The 18770-nt window shown below is 40.2% G+C and overlaps 1 protein-coding gene across 1 annotated transcript in view; it reads left to right on the top strand.

The window, feature by feature from the left end:
• spata17 (spermatogenesis associated 17) overlaps positions 1 to 16157 on the top strand; it is a 36363-nt gene extending 20206 nt beyond the window's left edge. The window contains exons 8-10 of the mRNA XM_053322638.1: positions 1745 to 1893; positions 2600 to 2681; positions 16148 to 16157. Coding sequence (XP_053178613.1) covers positions 1745 to 1893; positions 2600 to 2681 — 231 coding nt within the window. The 3' untranslated portion in view covers positions 16148 to 16157. The remainder of the gene's footprint in view (positions 1 to 1744; positions 1894 to 2599; positions 2682 to 16147) is intronic.
• The last annotated feature ends 2613 nt before the right edge of the window (positions 16158 to 18770 follow it).

Raw genomic sequence — 18770 nt, 5'->3', positions numbered from 1 at the left:
GTGTGATTAGTGCAGGAAATCCCCTTCTTTCTTTCTTTCTTTCTTTCTTTCTTTCTTTCTTTCTTTCTTTCTTTCTTTCTTTCTTTCTTTCACACTCACCCCTACTCCCCACACCTCCTCCCTCCCTGGTGTGATAACTATCTAGTGGTGATGGATAAGGTTGAGGTGCTGGCTGTGGAAGTGGTCAGGCCAGGCCACCGATCCCGTGGTGATAGGAGCAAGGACAGGGTCCCTGTCCCTCCCTCTATCTCTCCCCTCTCATCCTCCCTCCTTTTTTTTCAAACACCAAACAACAACTGAAGGTCACCTCAAACAAAGCAATAACATTTAACAGCAAGTTAATCTGCACAGCTCAAAGTTTACACATCGCTCTTTGAATCACTCTCACCTCAAGTTACAGAGGGAGGACTCTGTTATTCATAGAGGTTTCAGTATTTGTCTTTGCATGTAGGTTTGGATGTATTTTAAACTGAAACTAATCAATACTGGCAATTTGCATTGTTTGCAACTAGTTTTACCCTCAGATGAACAAAACTAGAAAGAATCAACACTACTGAGTGTTGCATTTCCGTAGCACTAATAAATCAGCTTTACTTGAGTAACATATTATTGTTTTTCACTGTGAACTGACTGAAAGCTGACTCAGAGAGAATGAGAAAATACATGCAGACAATTAGGATTTGTTTTTTTTTCTGTGAAAATACTTTTGGATTTACTGGTTAAGGCTAAACTAAAAATAGTGATGACCATGGTGAAATCTTAAGAGGATATAAGAGGAGAATTGAGGTAAGACATTGTAGACAGGGAGAAGTACAAAAACTTAAAATGCCGTTTCTTTGTTTGCAACTTTGATATATCATCAGACATCACAAACCCATCACTGCAGGGAAGGACCCACAATGTCAAGAACATGTTCAAGGAATCAAATGATGGACAGCTGTTTAAAGTTTAACTGACTTGTTTGTGAGGCTTGGTCCCAAACATCTGTCTGATGCTGAGCATCTATTGGATGTATACAGAAAACAGCCTATTCATTTTATGCAATCATATTTCAAGGAGAAAGATTTGAAGGATAATAATTGTGTTCTTTTATCTTTGTATTTTTTTATCAACAAATTCCCAGAAAACACCAAATCTATTGAACTGGATGACATTTGTTGGCTCTAGAATAATTTTTTGATGCATTAAAGTAAATTTATATTTTTCCCCTTTAATATATTAGTTTCACATATTGATCACAAGGTTAGATGTCAATCACAGTGATATTTAATTTAATTCAATTTATGTTTTTATTTTATTTGGTTTATTTTTATATTTCATTGAATTTAATCTTATTTTCCATTTCATATAGTTGTGACTTTACCAAATCTTTCATGCCGTGATAATGGTGCCTGGTGCGTGATAGTAGATATGCAGCTCATTGAGTATATTTTTCATGTCTTTCTACTGTCTTACTCACTCATTGGCCCTCCTCTCCCCTTTCTGAGTCCCAACATGCTCCCTCCCTTTTCTCTCCCGGTATAATTTTCTTCGCTTCTTCTCTCTCTGTTGGCCTATCTCTCGGTCTCTGTGTCACAAGAGGAGAGATGAAGAGGATTGGCCTCTGGTTTTAGCAGTAAGCCATCACTACCTGTGGGAGAGGGATCAGAGAAAGAAAGAGGTGAGGGTCTGAAACAGAAAGATACAGTGATCATTATCTGATTCTTGTGTGTGTCTGTGTGTGTGATGGTTGTGGTTATTCCAGGGCCTGTTCAGAGAGCCAGGGGAAGTGTGGGAGCAGCGCTTGCGTTTTCCTGAGCTGTCTTCACATCTGCAGACCTCTTACACACACCTAGAGGAGGTGCAGAATGAGCTACGACAACTGGAGTCTGTAAGATTCCACAGTAGCACACCGTGAGTCACACACCCACACACAAGTAAACTGTGAACACAGTTTTTTGTAAGTGCTTCTTTGAAAGCTTTTTAATATTTTGTGATTCTTTCTGTGATGTTCGCAAAAGGAATACATGCATGTGAAGACATTAATGAGTGAACACAAATATACTGTATGCACACAAGCACATTTATGCAACATTAAGTAGCAAATGGACACGTCTTTATTATGAAGAGTAATGGGTGTGTGCCAGGGGATTATTTCAAAACTGATTTAGAGTGCAGGTTTATTATAAACAGTGTCACAGTCTCTCCCTGCTGTCTTTAAGGACTTGTATCAGTTTTAATTAGGAATCGTGCACATGTATCTGTGGCTGTGTGAGTGTGTGTGTGCATGCGTCTGTGTATCTGTGTGTGTATGTGTGTCTTTGCGAGAACACTTGACTATAACCTCATTACCACTCACAGGCTAATCTACCCAGTTGTGTGTGTGTTAGTACTCTTATTAACCCTGTGTTTGATCCGTCTCACACAATAATTTCCCTGACAACAGAACAAAAGACCACCCAGTTTTCTTGCCACTCTAGACTTCTTCAGTATTTTTGTCCCACTGCAATCAAATGAGTTTGCTACATTTATAACTTTGCTAATCAGTGTTTGACATTTTAGTAATCTTGCTGAAATGCAACTTTAAACTTTTTGTTTTTTCTCGACATCATCCAACCAGAGGAACAGAAAGGATGATCCACCATCTCTGTCACAGCAGGAATTCTTTCAGTCAGCCAGCCTCTGCCAAGAGATTCCGATAGGTGGGTTGTTATTGTTATTATTATTATTATTATTATTATTATTATTACTATTGCATGTAACTGAATTAAGTAATTTTTAGAGACCCCACCAAGCCACCCTGATGTTGAATGCTTCCCTACCTGCCTACACGTATACCACCTTAATAAACAAATATGTTAGGACAATAACGATGTGGTAAACCTGACCAATTTATACCAGACTGTGTCAAAAAGAGTCAGTGTTGTTCATTAAAGACTTGGGTAGCAAAGACATTATAAGAGCATGAGTAAATGTAGATTTCTGCTTAACAAGGATATTGCAATTCAAAAGTAATCGCTGCAATATTTTTGCTGGAGATTCAACATGATTGTGAAGGAAAATATTCATTTTTCTCTGTTAGTCACCTCTTACTAATGCAGCAACCTATAATCAACAGTCAGAAAACTTATATCATGAATTGGCTGTCAGTAATCCTCTTCTTTTTTCATAGTTAGCATACAGTTATGATATAAACTCATTCAAGCTGTTTCACACTTGCGTTAAGCCCAAGTCTGGACCTCAATCATGGAGCCAGGCCAGACAACACCTCTGAGCTCATGCAGACTGATGGCAGTCATGGGTTTATCCTGGGGATGCCTGGGTTTCAGCCTGATAAGAGTAACAGTATGCTCCTCTAAAATATGACAGGAAAAACAGAGAAGCAGCGCAGTCTAACCCTTTCAACTAGAGTTGCACAAATTTGTCAAAAGTGACAGCAATTTAATAAATCGCCGCTCTCCATCACAGGCGTATGCACATCCACCCACACACATGCACACAATTCCCAGTTATGCCCTCCACTGCCCCCTCTCCATGTATACGTAAATTAGGTGTATGCATGGGTGTGCGTGTGTGTGTGTGTGTGTGTGTGTGTGTCTGTGTGTGTCTGTGTGTGTGTGTGAGTATGTTAGTGAGAGAGTGTGTGTGCGTGGGCCCTGCGGTCTGGTCCAGGCATTAGGTAATTGACTGTGTCTTTGCTCAAGGCCTTTCATGGATCACCGTCCTTTATTAGCTCACTTCCTAGCACACACACATATATGCGCGCACACACAAACTTCCCAGCAGCTCCACCCCAACCTCTTACTCCCCCACCAGCACCCAGACCCAATTGCCCGGAAACAAGGAGTGAAACAAGAGAGAGGGAGAGAGAGAGAGAGGAGCAACAAAAGAAGGAGAGAGCAGCGACACGGGAATGAACTAACACGGCCCCAGGAAGTGGAGATAAATAAGAATGGGGAGTGAGTGGGCGGGCGAATGGGGTCTCCTGCAGCTGACAACACAGGCTGGTGGAATAGGATCTGCTTTGCACAGTGCATCTATGCTGTATTTGTAAACACAGAATGGACAACTTGTGTTTGAGCGTGTGTGGTAGGTGAAGGTTTCCTCTGTAGGCCACCACTCAGACAGAAATATGCTGTCTCACCCTTCATGCAGACATTTCCTAAAGCCGAAAAGCATTGTAATCAAAGCATCAGCTGTCATTAAACCTTATTTGCAATGACAAAAAACAAACTAAAAACAAAACAACAACTTTGCCTCGCTTCTGTTTTGCATGGCTGGCTATTCCACAGCTAGCCCACCAAAATGACAAAACAATTAAACTTAAGTGGGTCCTCCTGGCTGGACAATACAACGATATAGATGTGAGAGTTGTTGACCAATAGATATTTTGATATATTGTTTCATGTCCTCAAGTCATTCCCCATGCTCCATGGTGTGCATGTGCCCGTTGGTAGAGAATTAAATACAAACAATATTGGGATCTCTCTGAAAAGAATCACCTCATGTTGGATCATTAGTCATATACAATCAATAGGGTGACCAATCTCCTTATTTGAGAATAGCATTATAGAGAGTCTATAGAATAAAGAGAATAGTGGTGTCAACTTTATTATTGGTAAATCTGTTTTAGATGTACTCCAAATTTAAGAGATCCACTTGTACAATAATTTGGCAATACATCCAAATCAACAAAAATCAAACAACAACAAACTCTGACTAAACAAATGTCCATTGTGTGTTTGTAGGTGTCTGCATGAGCATGTGTGTGTTTGCATATTCATTGAAATTCTTTATCAATTCATGCTGCAAAATGACAGCCAACCTACCTGTCAGTTGCCTAAACAATGTGCATCTTATACATACACTTGCACATGCACACACAAATGCATGCATTCACAAACACAATCACAAACACACACACACAAAACACATAAATAGCATATATGACCTCCCTTTTCCCTGTGATAACACTGCTGCTGTTGCAGGAGGTTGTTGAGGAAGATGATGAAGATAGCATTGCCTATCCTATGCCTAGTCACGTCATAATGCTGTCACTGAGAGCTCATCAGACCTCAAATTTTCCCCGTTCATCTCTCTATCTGTCGCTTCATCTTTTTGTATCTCTCTCTACCTCTATTTACTCTCTCTCTTCTCTCGCTCGGCGGTAATTAGTGCGTTAGTCCTATCGTTGGCAGCACCCCCAGCTACAGCAGCAGCCAGCAGAGCTTCTTGTCACAGCTCAGAGGGCCAATGGAGTAGACAGCTTACCCTGGTACTCATCATCTTCATACCGTGCCGAGCCAGCCTCCCCCAGCCACATTATCTAGCTGTGTTATCCAGCCATGCTCCTAATTATTTTCAAATCCTAACCACAGCCCTATCACCCAGCCTCTGCCACATTACCTTACCCTGCTTGTAATCATCACCTTAAGCCCTGTTTCAACCCTCTACACAGCCTGAAGCCTCATCATTAACATAGCCTAGTTCCAGAGCACAACTCTCTGGCTTGACCATCACAGCTCTTGGCAGTATGTACACAGCATCCCAAGTCCAAAACAAGCCCTAGAAATAGCTCATGATGCCTGGACCTTTATTTACCTTAGCCATCTGTATCACAGCAAGAAAGTATATCAATGCAAATATGCCAGGAACGCATGTATGTAGTGGCTACCCTTCTATAGCTATGTGCCCTTGCCTTCGCTTACCAGGTTCCCCACCAAAGATTCTCTTCTCAGCCCTCAGACCCTCCCCTGCAGCTCTGTCTTTGATCCATTCAGACTTCATTCTGTTGTCTTACCCTTTTGAAGAACAGCATTTCAACACCTGCCTGAAATGTTGAACTCTGCTTGAGAATTGCAGCTATGACTTTGCTATGTATGCCTAATATCCTTGTCATACCAACACTGTGGTGCTGGTTAAACTTGCGTTTGTGGTCAACCCTTAATGGGTCAACATCTATTATCTGGCATAGCTCTGCAACCCTCCATCAGAGCAGGATGGATTGTGAGTTTCTCTGTGCAGTCTGTAGATTGTCTCCAGTTGCTCAGGTAGGGGTCCATCAAGTCAGCTGACAGCATGATACTTATGGTCTTTCAGAGCGCTCAGCACCCACATCCAGCAGAATGTTCAGTGTTCAAGCAAGCAAAGTCTTGCAGCTTGAATGTGATGCTGCTTTGAATGTGGGTGTATGGTGACTTTGTTTATTTAACGACGAACCTACAGTAGAAGCTGATGTGGAAATAAGGGCAAGTGCCCAAAGATTTGAGCAAAGTGGCATGGGAGAGATGATACTTTGACACAAACCTCTATTAGTAGATGTTCCCTATACTCCAATTTCAAATTTGCACACATCCCGTAGTTTACATGAGATATACATTTTAGAGTACTTTTTTCCAAAACTATAATTATTTGTACTTTTTAATAACACCAAACTTGATATGTTTAGTTGACAGTGAAGTCATCCTGACATGACTATTACTACTGTAATTAATGTCAGAGATATCAATGAAACACTAAAATGTAGTAAAATTAGCATGCACATATACATTAATCTGATCAGAAATATACTACCTTGGGGTTCACTCTCCATGAATGGGAGGTGAGGGGGCTAGAAGTGGTTTCCATTACATCAGACAAAGATGAGAAAACAGTATGGAAAATAAAAGCAGACGATAGTGTAATCTTTTGGAGTCAAACTGACCATTCTATCAGGAAACACTGGAACTATTCTGGCCATGCTGTTCCCTAGCTCAAACTGTTTGTATGTGGTCTCTGCTTCTTTTGAACAAAACCATTATAATATTGTTTGAACACATACTAAATGACTAGACAGGACAGTAGAGTGACCATTTAGAGTCATACATTACAAGACTGTGAATTATTTCGTCATAAAAAAGGACTGCTGATTTGTGAGTGAACAGTAAACCTCTGAAAGTTGGCAACTTTAATACAATCAACAATAGGGTTGTATTAAATGTAATATAATGCTCATTGTAAGATGAAACACTCTTTTTTTAGGTTTTGCACCAGTTAAATGCAACAGCAATGAGTAATTTCAAATGTAGTTATGGGAAAGCCCTTTTTGTTCATGCTAATTTTGGCTAATGTTATTAGCCATGTCACCAGCGGTACTGCCTGTAACCATAGAGGATAGCTAATTAGGAGGCTACGTGCTAATCAAATACACTACAGTGAGTGGTCACGTCTGTGTCTGTCTGCGCTCCAAGCATTTCCTTCCCCTCGCATTAGAATGGCACCCATCACAACTTTGAAAAGCTAATGTCTGATCAGAACCAACACACACTGATACACACTTTTGCACAGGCATACAGACATATATGCATACACATAAATGCCAATAACCTACCCACATATACACTTGATGTTGCGCCATCGTTTTTGTTACTGCTACTTGCTTGCCAAAATACACATTCAAACACACCCTTCTCCTCTTCTTACCACCAACAGAGAGACACATCATAGTCTCCTCCCAGCTACTCTGCAGTGTGGCTTTATTATTGTCATTATTTTATTGTGGGTGCAAAGCTTCAGGCAACGAGGACAGAAAAAGTCTGTTTAGACACACATACACACACACGAAGACACACTAGCTCACTCTTAATAGCCTCAGCCATAATGTATCACCATGATGCATACAACTGATGTATGAGGGATATTTTTAATGGGAACAGTATTCATTAGCAATTAATATCTAAACTGAAATAGGCCACAAGAACAGACAATGGAATTAGGTGGGGCAGGAGCAGTGGCAGCAAATACTTGAACTTATTTATATCCACCTTTTATGTGCGTCTGACTGTGTATGTATTTCCTGTGTTATCATGTCCATCCATCTATCCAGCTCTGTTGCATTAGTGTCCAGGTTACAACGGTGAAAAAGAAAGAACGCTAATTCTCCATAACGATTTTACAGCGTGTATAAAACTCTGCAGCCCCTTCATTTGCACAGCCATAAAACATTCCCCCTGCCACACTCCTTCCTACTCAGGACCTCAGATTTATCAATTAACCCAACACTTCGCTTCCATTATAGTGGCATTTTGCACTGTGAGGCCTGCATACAGAGTAACGATGAGGGCCGAGTGCATGCAGCATGATTTTAAATAGACAGTCTCAATTAAATGATTAGCAATCATATTTTGGCCTGACTTAAACGAATGAATGACTTAAGACTTTAATATTTATGTTCAAAGCTGTTGGACAGACTTGGCCAGATTAACTTAGGTTAGTTCAGGCCAATTTTTTAAGTTAATTGTATGAATTTGTGTCAAGCTCCTGTTCAAAACTAATAAATAAAATGTGTGTTGGCAATTTTTCATTAAAGAATGCTCACAACTTTAGCCTGTTTCAGGATACAGTATTATGCCTGGCTAAGTGCTACAACTCAGCAGTGCAATAGTGAAATCCATCTTCACAAAAATCTTTTTATTTGTTGCATTGTGGTTGACCCAACACAATACTAGCATATTTAAGTGTAGTTTAACAGCTTTAGTGTTATGCATTAACAGCAGAGACAGCTCTTTCGATGCTGAAAGAATAGCATAGAATGGAGATATTTCTGGAAGGTGCTATTTTCAGTCTGATCGCATGCAGCAAAATTGTGTGGTAACATAATAAACACAAATTAATTGTATGGTTAGTATAGATGTGTAGTCATTATTTTAAAAAAAGGCATTATTCCTGGAAACAACAATAATAAGTCCAATTTAAATTAGAAAAGTACTTACTCAGTATTTGTTAACATTTGTTGCAGCCTCACAGAAAAATGAAAATGGAGATACCTAACTTATAAAATGCTGTGTCATCATGATTATTCTGAGGCAACGTCAGGATTTATATATTTAGATAGTTTCCTCTCCATGTGTACATGGATGTAAGGAGAAAGCAGGCATGGAAGCAGGATAAGGATGTCTGTGCTTTAATGGACCGCCTGTCCCTGTGCGGATATGCTCCACTGAACCATACTGTATGTAGCGTGGTATAATCACTGCCTATCTCTATCTCTATCTCCTGCCATCACTCTTTCTTTCGCTTGCTGTCTTGTTTATTTGCACACTTGTTCGCCTCTTTCTCTGTCTTCTTTATCTACAGTACCTCACTGCAACTTTTTTCTGACCCCCCACAACCCTCCACCCCTTATTCACAAAATATGTGTGGTGAGTATGTGTATGTGCTATCAAATAGCTGAGTGCACAATACACACACACACAGAACTGCTTGAGGAACATGACAGCCCTCTCATACGGAAGTGTGTTGGTGATAGAAGTCAACCCTGGCTGTGAAATGCAAATGGATTGTGATGAAGCTAGTGTGCAGATGCACACACAGAATACAGCAGACAGGATACATAGACTTACATCTTTTTGTTGTCCAGAAAGCTTAAGAATACATTTCATAATAGCAGGTAGAAGATGTGTTTTGATTCTCTTACACTGCCTGTTTCCTCACACATTTTATATTTTCTGTTTATCCTGAGGAATCCTGAGCCAATGTTTTACTCTGAACTGACTTCTTGCCTATGAGAGAAAATGGTGGACTTCCAGTAGTCTTTGGTGTGCATGTGTGAAAGTATTTATCATGGTGTGTGGGGAAACTAGTCTTTCCAATGTGTGTGTGTGTGTGTGTTTGTGTTATATATACTTTGTTTCGTATACTTGGTAAGCAGTCTTGTGTATACAGTATGTGAAAGCCACACCTTTTCCTATGTCATTAGATGCTTGATAAATGTGCATGTGTGTGTGTGTGTGTGTGTGTGTCTTATTGCAAACTCATATGCTCACTAGCCAGCACAGGGAGTGTGTGTAGGGGGTTGGGGTGGCAGTTGAATCTGGAAAGGGAAGCAATCACAAACACTTAAACCTGCAAATGGCCTTGATGTCCTGTGCTAAGCAGCCTGTGTTGACTGATGAGCCTGTTAACCCTGGCTGAAACAACTCCAGCACAGGGGATTAGACAGCCACGCTGGTCCCGGCTGTTCCTGGCCCATTTTGCATGGGAATTGTGCATATTTAATCTAAGGTGTGCCGAGGTACAAAGACAAGCCCCCCTCTTCTCCGTTTCTCATTATAGATGTGTAATAGCACCCCGAGGCTGGGGGCCTTAATTCACCAGCCCCAGCCCCAGTCTTAATCTTACCCCCAGTCTCAGCCTCCACCTTCCCCCAGTGTGTACTCTCAACCTAAATCAAAGTCCTACTGTAGTCCCAGCCCTCTTCTCAAGCTGTGTCTGTCCAAGTATTTTCCTTCTATATGTCTTATGGCATCAATATGTCTCAAACAAAGTGCTTGACAGATGGTCTAACAGTGTCCCTCCTTATAACATTGGAATTTTTTGTGTCTGACAATATTTTGAATGGCAGTGAGCAGACAAGCCACTTTGGCTCGGTACAAGATTTGTAAGAAGCCTAAAACCCTAAACTCTAAAGAAATGTTGCATAAAACACACCATGTCCACACTAAGCTGGTTAAATTTGTAAATTTGTCTCTGAAATGGCTTCCAGTGTGCGTAAACACAAAAATGCTTGACGTTGTGTGTACATGGAAAATGTAGCTTTGTAGAAACGTGTCATTATTAATGACAAAACATATGGTGGTATTAATGTGGTATTTCATTAGAAAAGAATAAGAAGAAACACAACAACAGTTTTTCTTCACTGGTATTCTGGGGCTGACTTGCTCATCGGTCCTCCACACATAACCAGAAGGAGAATTACCTTTTTTGGTGCTTTAATGTTTGCAGACACAACCTGAAACTCCTACTGTGGACGCATGTTGTTTTTGCTCAAAAACAACATTTTAGAATTTAGCTAGCTTAATATGGATGTAGTCTAAAGCAACATTTGGACAGACTAATTCAATATTCCGAATAATCAGTAATCAGATAGATAGATTGATAGATAGATAGATAGATAGATAGATAGATAGATAGATAGATTCTGAATTGCTTCACTTTACCTTGCATATCATCTCCACAAAATATATAATAGTCAATAATAGCAATTGTTATAACTTTCCAGTCTTGTAAAATCCTGTATTACAAACCATTTTGCAGTGTCCATTACTACAAACGGACTCCACTTTGACTTCATGGATCATATTTCATTCTTTTAGAAAGTTTTTCAAGTTATGTTATTTGATTCAGGTAAGAACTACATTTAATGTTCATGTGTGATACTGTTTTGTTTTTGTTTTTTTTGCTTATTACCATAAAATCCTGTTTGTCACTGTGGCCCGACACCAGCAGTAGTCACCTACTCACTTTGGTAGTTTTGTCCTCCGATGGACTTGCTGTTGCTTTGTGTATAAATGGTTTCTGTTACTGCATGTTGAATTAGTTGAGAATTCTGCATCCGTTCCCTGATTAATGTGATTGAGTGTCAATGACAAGTGCTCTCTGAAGCATCTATCCATCTAATTTCATCTATCACACCATCTCTCGCTCTCCTCTCATCCCCTTCTAATCTGCCCAAGACTTCTATCTGCAGGAAAGAACAATTAATGTGTCTTCTCGTTTACTCACTCTCACTTACCCTTATCTTTTCCTTTTCCCTCCTCCGTTCCTTCATATTCTTCTTCAGACGATGCTGTTTTTTCTCATGCATTTCTCATGCCTCACATTACTACCTCATGAGGGAAACGTGTAGACTGAGAGTGTCTGTGTGCATATACATAGTTTCAAGAGGGACCCCATGCTGTGTGTAATTTCTTGTTTGTACATGGCTCCAAACATCTTTGGCCACTGCAGAGAAGGGGAGAGATATATCGGGAGGTTGAACAAGACAAAAAAAAGATTGAGAGAAAAGGAAAGAGAGGGGAGAGAGGGGAAAAAACAGGATGATAACAAAAGCAGCTCGGATTTCACAGACGCATATTTCATCAATCATGTGAATAAGTCGTGGTGATTATGCATGGCGGTGGCAGGCAGAGGGGGGGCTGATTACCATACACCATAAAGGCTGCTTTCTTATCTCACACACACTGATTAGTTTCTGTCTGCAGATAGCCTCTCACTCTTCGCTCTTTCTTACACACACACAGACTCTCATGGGGTGCGTCTGTCGCTGGCGTACACATGCATGCACTTGTGCACATGCAAACTCATACACATACACACTCACTTTCTGCTTACATTGTAGGTAAATGGAACTTACCAGGTGGCAGTAGGCCAACCCCAAGAGCCAGATGAAAATAGTTATGTTGAAGTTAACTGGTTTTACTTAATCTGGACTCAGGATATCACAATATTCTTACAAAGACTGGACAAAATATGGGGAATACACTGAACCCCAAAAAATGTGTGTAAAAGGTGCATTTGAATTCTGAAAGCGAGTAGAGCCAATGTGGTAAAAACTTCTTGTCCGAATCTGAGCATTTTGTTGTAAAATGTCAATGTCAGCACATTGCTTACATGATTGAACATGGCTCTAGGCCTGTATGACTGTATGTTGCTGTGGAAACCAGAGAACTAAAAAGATGAACCATAGTTTTTACTGTACAACTTTTCAGCCGAAATTTAGACAACATGTACATTGTCTATTTTGGCTTTACTTAGCTTTTTGTGTGGACTCATAAGGAAGTTGAAATAAAAGTGGGATGCTGGCCTTTACATGATGCAGAATGAGAAAAAGAAAGAAAGACGGGAGGAGGATGAGGAGGTGAGGTTGGAACAAAATTAGCTACGTATGAAAGGCCTCGCTTTGTGTCTCCACTAGGGAATTAGAAATTACTCTTTTCTCTTGTGCTCCCCTCTCTCTCACTCTGATATATAATGTAAACTCATTTGGTAACCAGGCTAGAGCTGTGTTGCGCTGTCTGAGTGCCTGCATGTGAGAAGTGCGCCTGGGACGCATTAGGGCCTCCTGACAGGGGCCTGGGTGAAATAAGTGAAATTAATGGAGCTCCTTTCATGTCGGACAAGGCCGCGGCACCCCTTTCACGCCACGTACAGTCACAGAAAAGTCAATACTTTTTTATTACTCCTCGCTTGCCCTACATTCCCCGCTACAAGTGCTCTGCTCACTAATTGGTTTCAGTTTGCGGAGAAAGAGAGAGAGAGAAAAGGGAGAGAAGGAGAGGGAGGGGACTCCATCCCAAAGAACACTGAAGCAAATAAATCAATCTCATATTTTTTCTCTTCGCTGTCTTTTTTCATTGAGTAACATCATGGCAGAGAGAGGGAGAGATGAGAGAGAGAAATAGAAGAGAGAGGGAGAGGGTAAATGGTTGGTTAGAGCACGCCTGGTCCCCAGGGAGCATAATGATATCTGAGAGCCTGTTAATGGAGACGAGTGGTTAAAGTGGTCTGGGGCCCTGGCCAGGTCACCCCTGGGGGTTTCTAACCAGCAACTTCACCTCAGTTGGCTGCTTGCGCTCTAGGCTCAGAGGCACACTGGAGCATGCACCCAAAATACAATTTCTGGCAAATGTTTTGATGGATTTGCAGAAAATGACATTCAACCCAACTACGTGTGTTTATAACATATTGAAGTCAACTTCGTCAAAGCCTCTTTAGAGACCGTTTGCCTGGTGTTTTTCAAGTTTTACTGCACTGATGTCATCTTGTACGTAAAATATTGTCAGAATATGCTGAATAATTAACACCTTTTTCAGCTGAAATAAGAATGTTTTGCAGTCCGTGCCCACATTTCAGTGTAGGTCTGTAAGTATATGTGTGTATAAGTGTGTATGCATGTGTGTGTGTACTGTCTGTGTCCTGTCTGCCACTATGTTGTTCATTGTTGTGCTAAACTTAAGTGGCAGTGGGGTTAGCCTCTTTCAGAAACAGCACAGCCACAAATTGATGTGACACTTTGAACCCCTACCCACCCTCCCTCCCCGCCAGCCCCCCCCCACACACACACACCCACACACACACACACACACACACACACACACAAATCAGCCTCCAGTTAAAGGGAGATTCCACCAGTCTCGTTTTCTTTCTGCATCCTAGCTTTCACAGCTTTAGAGTGTGGACTAGGGCAGGTTTGCGGGGGTTACAACATTGAGTGTGTGCGTATGTGTGTGAAGGAACTGTCACAGAGGGCTGGCATCACCATCCAGTTTGCCATCTCTTCCTCAGCTTGACAAGTCCCTGCTCCCTACCCTGTGGCTAACACACACAGACACACACAAACGCAAACACACTGTCTCTCTGTCTCTGTCTCTCACTCCTCTGTCACACACGTATGATATCTGAACACACCAGTCACTAACTTACAGGTACAATATGAATGCACATAATGAATACATTTTGTAAGCACACACACACACACACACACACACACACACACACACCTATCTAGATTCACAGACAACCACATGCTGCATATTACACAATGAATGTGTTGACCAAACATGCAGTGTGCTCTGGACACCATAACAATAACACATCCAATCACATCACTAATAGGAAAAAATGCAGCTTTGTATTTGAATTGAAACTGGTATTTGCTTCTTATTTTGTTTTGTGCAAGACTCTCTCTTAGTGTGGTGGTAGTCGTGTGTTTGTGTGCCGGTACATAAATGTGTCTGTGTGTTTGTGTGTGTGTGTGTGAGTTCTCTTCTCGGCAGTTGTTGGTGTCAGATCGCGGAGGGGTTCTGTTTGTTACAAGGACAGGCTTGTACCCGCCCCCAGGCGTCAGCAGTACGATGATTGTCATGACGATGGAGTGTGAGTGACAGGCGGGATCACATGTGGTACCCGGGGAGCAGGAAGCCCGAACCGCCCCAGTCCCTGACATTAGTTTGTCCTTCATCAAAACTTTACACTCATTTATAACTACTCACTCCTTCTGTTGCAAAATCGCTCTGGTTTACGTTTTTACCATCTGTCTTTCTCATTTAAGGATCTCTTTCTCTTTTATTTCTATTTCTCTGTCTCTATCTCTATCTCTCTCATTTACATTTTATTTAATACTGTCATCTCCATTTATGTTTCTCTCCTCATCTCTTTCTTTCTCTCATTTACTTCTCAGTTGTTTGCTCACTCTGTTACTCCAGTGCCTCAAGACATATATATATGTATATATATATATATATACATATATATTGTATGCTGCATCACAGCAATCTTTCAGTAATCGAAGTGTTTGGTTAAGAGGGTCAGTTGGAGAACAGGTTGTATCATTTCACACATTGATACACACGCACAGGGAGGCAACTAACATTTGCCGCTGCAGTTTTTTTGTTTCATCAAGATGTATGTGTTGATGCAAGCTTATAGTATGCCTGTGTATGTGTGTGCACAAATGCATGTATATGCGTGTGTTTTGGTGAGAAAGCGTGAGCTTTTTGTGCATCACAGCAGAAAAGGAGGTCAGGTTTGCACGGAGACTCGGGCATTCATCATTAGCCTGCTGCCGCTGCCGGTAATGTTGCCCGTTACAGCCGTGATTAAGAGCCCCGCTTAGTTCCAGCAGCCGGTGCAGACACACAAACGCACATGCACGTGTGTGGTATCAACAACTGCTTTGGTATTCTGTAGTTTTATTTTTTTTAAAACAACAAAAAAAAACTCTCTTACACCATTACTCAGTTCAGTGTGTGTTCATGTGAGTGTGTGTCTGTTGTTTGGGCTCTGTGCTGTACATGGTCTCTAACTGCAAGCAGGCTTCAGGGTCTGGTGAGAAACCTGTCACAGTCACTCATGAAAAGAGCAAGTCACCACTCTCCACACACACACACACACACACACACAAACACACACACACACACACACACAGAGCAGAAGTTGCACACGTTTATATGTGATTCCGCCCAAAATCACTTTTTTTTCTTTTTGTCTCTTAATTAGATCATATCACAAAACATGACATTCTGACAGTTGTAATTCAAATTGCACTATTTGTTTACTGCTTAAACAAAATAAACAAACAAGACAAAATAAATAACTGACAAGAATTGTCAAAAAAGTCTACTTTTCCTGTGCACAGGTTATACCCCAATTGTCTTGGGCTTGTGATTGATTTTTGAATAACTTTTTAAGTGGGTGACCACTGGTGTTTGGTTTCAACAGTTTTTACATTTGGAAAATATTTAATATTTGAACTTAACCAATGCAAAAAGATTTAATGTCATGATTTTTTCCATTTTCTCTCCACCCCCTGCCTCTTTTCCTCCTCTGCCTTGCCTCTCCTCCCCTCCAGCCGTTCAAGACAATGTTCACCATCTGCAACTAGTTTCCTCTTCTGTACTCCAAAGCAGGCAAGACTGTGCAACACACCTCCTGGCCTGAGCAAATGAAGAGAAGTACAAATAAAGAAAGATTGCTTTAAGTGGATGTGTTTATTCAAAACTTTGTATTCATTTCAGTGCCTGATACTATGATGTGGACTTCATAAACTTTTCTTCCTTTGAGTTTGTAAGCTCAGAGTACTCAGCCAAGTTAATGTTCACTTCACATTTTGCAGCTTTTTGCTCAAAGAAACACTTCTCACTGCTCTGCTGCAAAATGTGTGCAACCCTTCATCATTCTAGTTGATTTGTAGACAATCAAAACATGTTGAGCAGCAGTAAACTAACCTGGTGTTAATTCCTATATGGTGATTCATTCTAAGAGACTGTTTGTGGCTTCAGATTTCAGATTCAGATCAACTTTATTATCCTATACAGGTACAATTTGCTTGATCCGGTGCTCCGCACATAAAAGCATCATGGAAGTGAAAACACTAGAATACCCAATAATCCTAGTAAATGGACATTTGATCAAACTGAGACAGAATAAAAAACAATAAATCAAATAAAAACCAACCCAAAAACAGGAAAATCCAATTTGATATGAAAGTGCAAATGTGTATATTAACATATATTAATGCACATATCAGATCATAATGCATAGAATATAATCCCAATGAGCTGTTGGCTGACTATTGTGTCTAAGATCTGTTGTTACTTACACAGGCGTCGTTACAGCTGCATTTTTATGTCGTCCCTCTCATACACAGGACAAATAATCTTCTATTTTAATCAATACAGCTGCCCACGCAGGCTGTTATGGCTCACATTATACTTATGCTTTATGCGCAGAACCAAAAACTTCACCCATCCTCTGTGGACACTAATGAAAGACTAAAGCTGCTGCTGCTGTACTCCAGTGTTCTGATTTTATGACAGTCTGTGTAGACATGGTTTAAATATTATGTTTCACCACGCCCATTTCACATATACTATTAGATGAAGTCATTTCCAGTAGTAAAAGGCCAAAAACTTTGAAAAAGCAGCAGTGGCATTGGTAAGATGATTTCATAATCATTAATTAAATGCCAACACAAAACCAGTGAGATATTATTTTTCTGTTGATCACACAATTGATTAATCAACTAATGATTTCAGCTATAAATAATTTAAAAAAAAAAACTTCCACAGATAACAGTAAATCATCTTTCATTTTTTTCTGAAACCTTTTGTAAGACTTATTTTAAATGCAGCATAGATCATAAATTATTTAGACGAATACTGAACTTTACTTTTACTTTGTCTAAAGGAGAAGACTTCACATGACACCTCCTCTTCTAAGGCCCTGAGGCAGAACTCCCTCACCTAGTTGTCTGTTTTGATGGTGAAATAAAAAGTGAGTTCAGAGTCTCTGCTCCCCATCACTGTCTGTCTCTAGTGTAGGGACAGACCATTTTGGTGTGTGCTAATTCTCCACTGCCAACTTCCCCCTTGTCATTATGTCTCCATTCTTCCCATCACCCATGGGTGTAGATTTGGGTATTGATGGTAGAGAAATGTCCCCACCAATATCAAGGTGTTGCTGGATTGTCCCTATCCATATTTTTATGAATCCCAAACAATCTAGCCACTTTATCTCCACATAATGTTAAATGTAAGATCTCTGCAGTTGCCAGGTTTGTATGTTTTCTGCTTTTAAAAAAGTGTGCTATTATGATAAAGAGTGGAAAAGCAGGATATTGTAGATGTTCTACCTGATGATTTGGAAAAGCTAAATTTCCAGCTGTATGCATTGTTGACAAGCAGCAGCCGCAGTAGTTTAGTTGGTGACGTGAATAATCTGAAGCAGTTAGTCTAATAGTTTAAAAACTCCAAACAGCAAAACTAAGATTTAATTTTTTTTTAAATTTCTGGCATTAGGTGTTGTTAGCTAATTTGTGATTGTTGCTCAGACATGTTGTTTATTTAAACAACTTTATTACTGTTGGTAAAAATTCCTGCCAAAAACAAATGAAGACATCAGGTCCTCTTTTAAAGAAGAGCCGGAGTGCCAGTAACAGTGTATCTTAATAAGAATGTTCTGTCATCAATCCAAACATTCATCTTTGCAATTAGTGGGAGAAATGTTTACTATTTAATACTATATTGCCACTTTTCTATAAATGGATCAAGAGCAGAATTATTAATGTAAATGTGCAATTAGACATGAACATTATTTATAAGCTAAAAAAGCCATGGCTTGTCCACCTGATCTGTTTGTGACTGTCAGGCGTCACTTCATAATGAAAATCCTGCCAGCAGCAGCCTGAGCAGCACAGGGACACACAGACAGGTGGGCTCTGACGTCATAGTCAAAGATCTAGCCATGAGGAGTTGAATGAAAAATAATACAAATAGTTTATATAAATAGTTTTCATCTAAAAAGTTTTTGAAATGATTTAAAGATAGGTTTGAGTATCACTGTGGTTTGGCCATGTTGTGTTGCCTTAATCCACAAACTGAAAAAGGACAAAATCTCAGGTGATGTTTGAAAACCATACAGTAGCAAGATACAGAGCAGCACATTACATTTTACATTGTTATTTTATTGTATTG

The sequence above is a fragment of the Scomber japonicus genome, chromosome 1, assembly GCF_027409825.1.
Source record: "Scomber japonicus isolate fScoJap1 chromosome 1, fScoJap1.pri, whole genome shotgun sequence".
Taxonomy (NCBI): domain Eukaryota; kingdom Metazoa; phylum Chordata; class Actinopteri; order Scombriformes; family Scombridae; genus Scomber; species Scomber japonicus.
The sequence above is the reverse complement of the archived record's forward strand: the minus strand, read 5'-3'. Positions and strand labels throughout refer to the sequence as shown.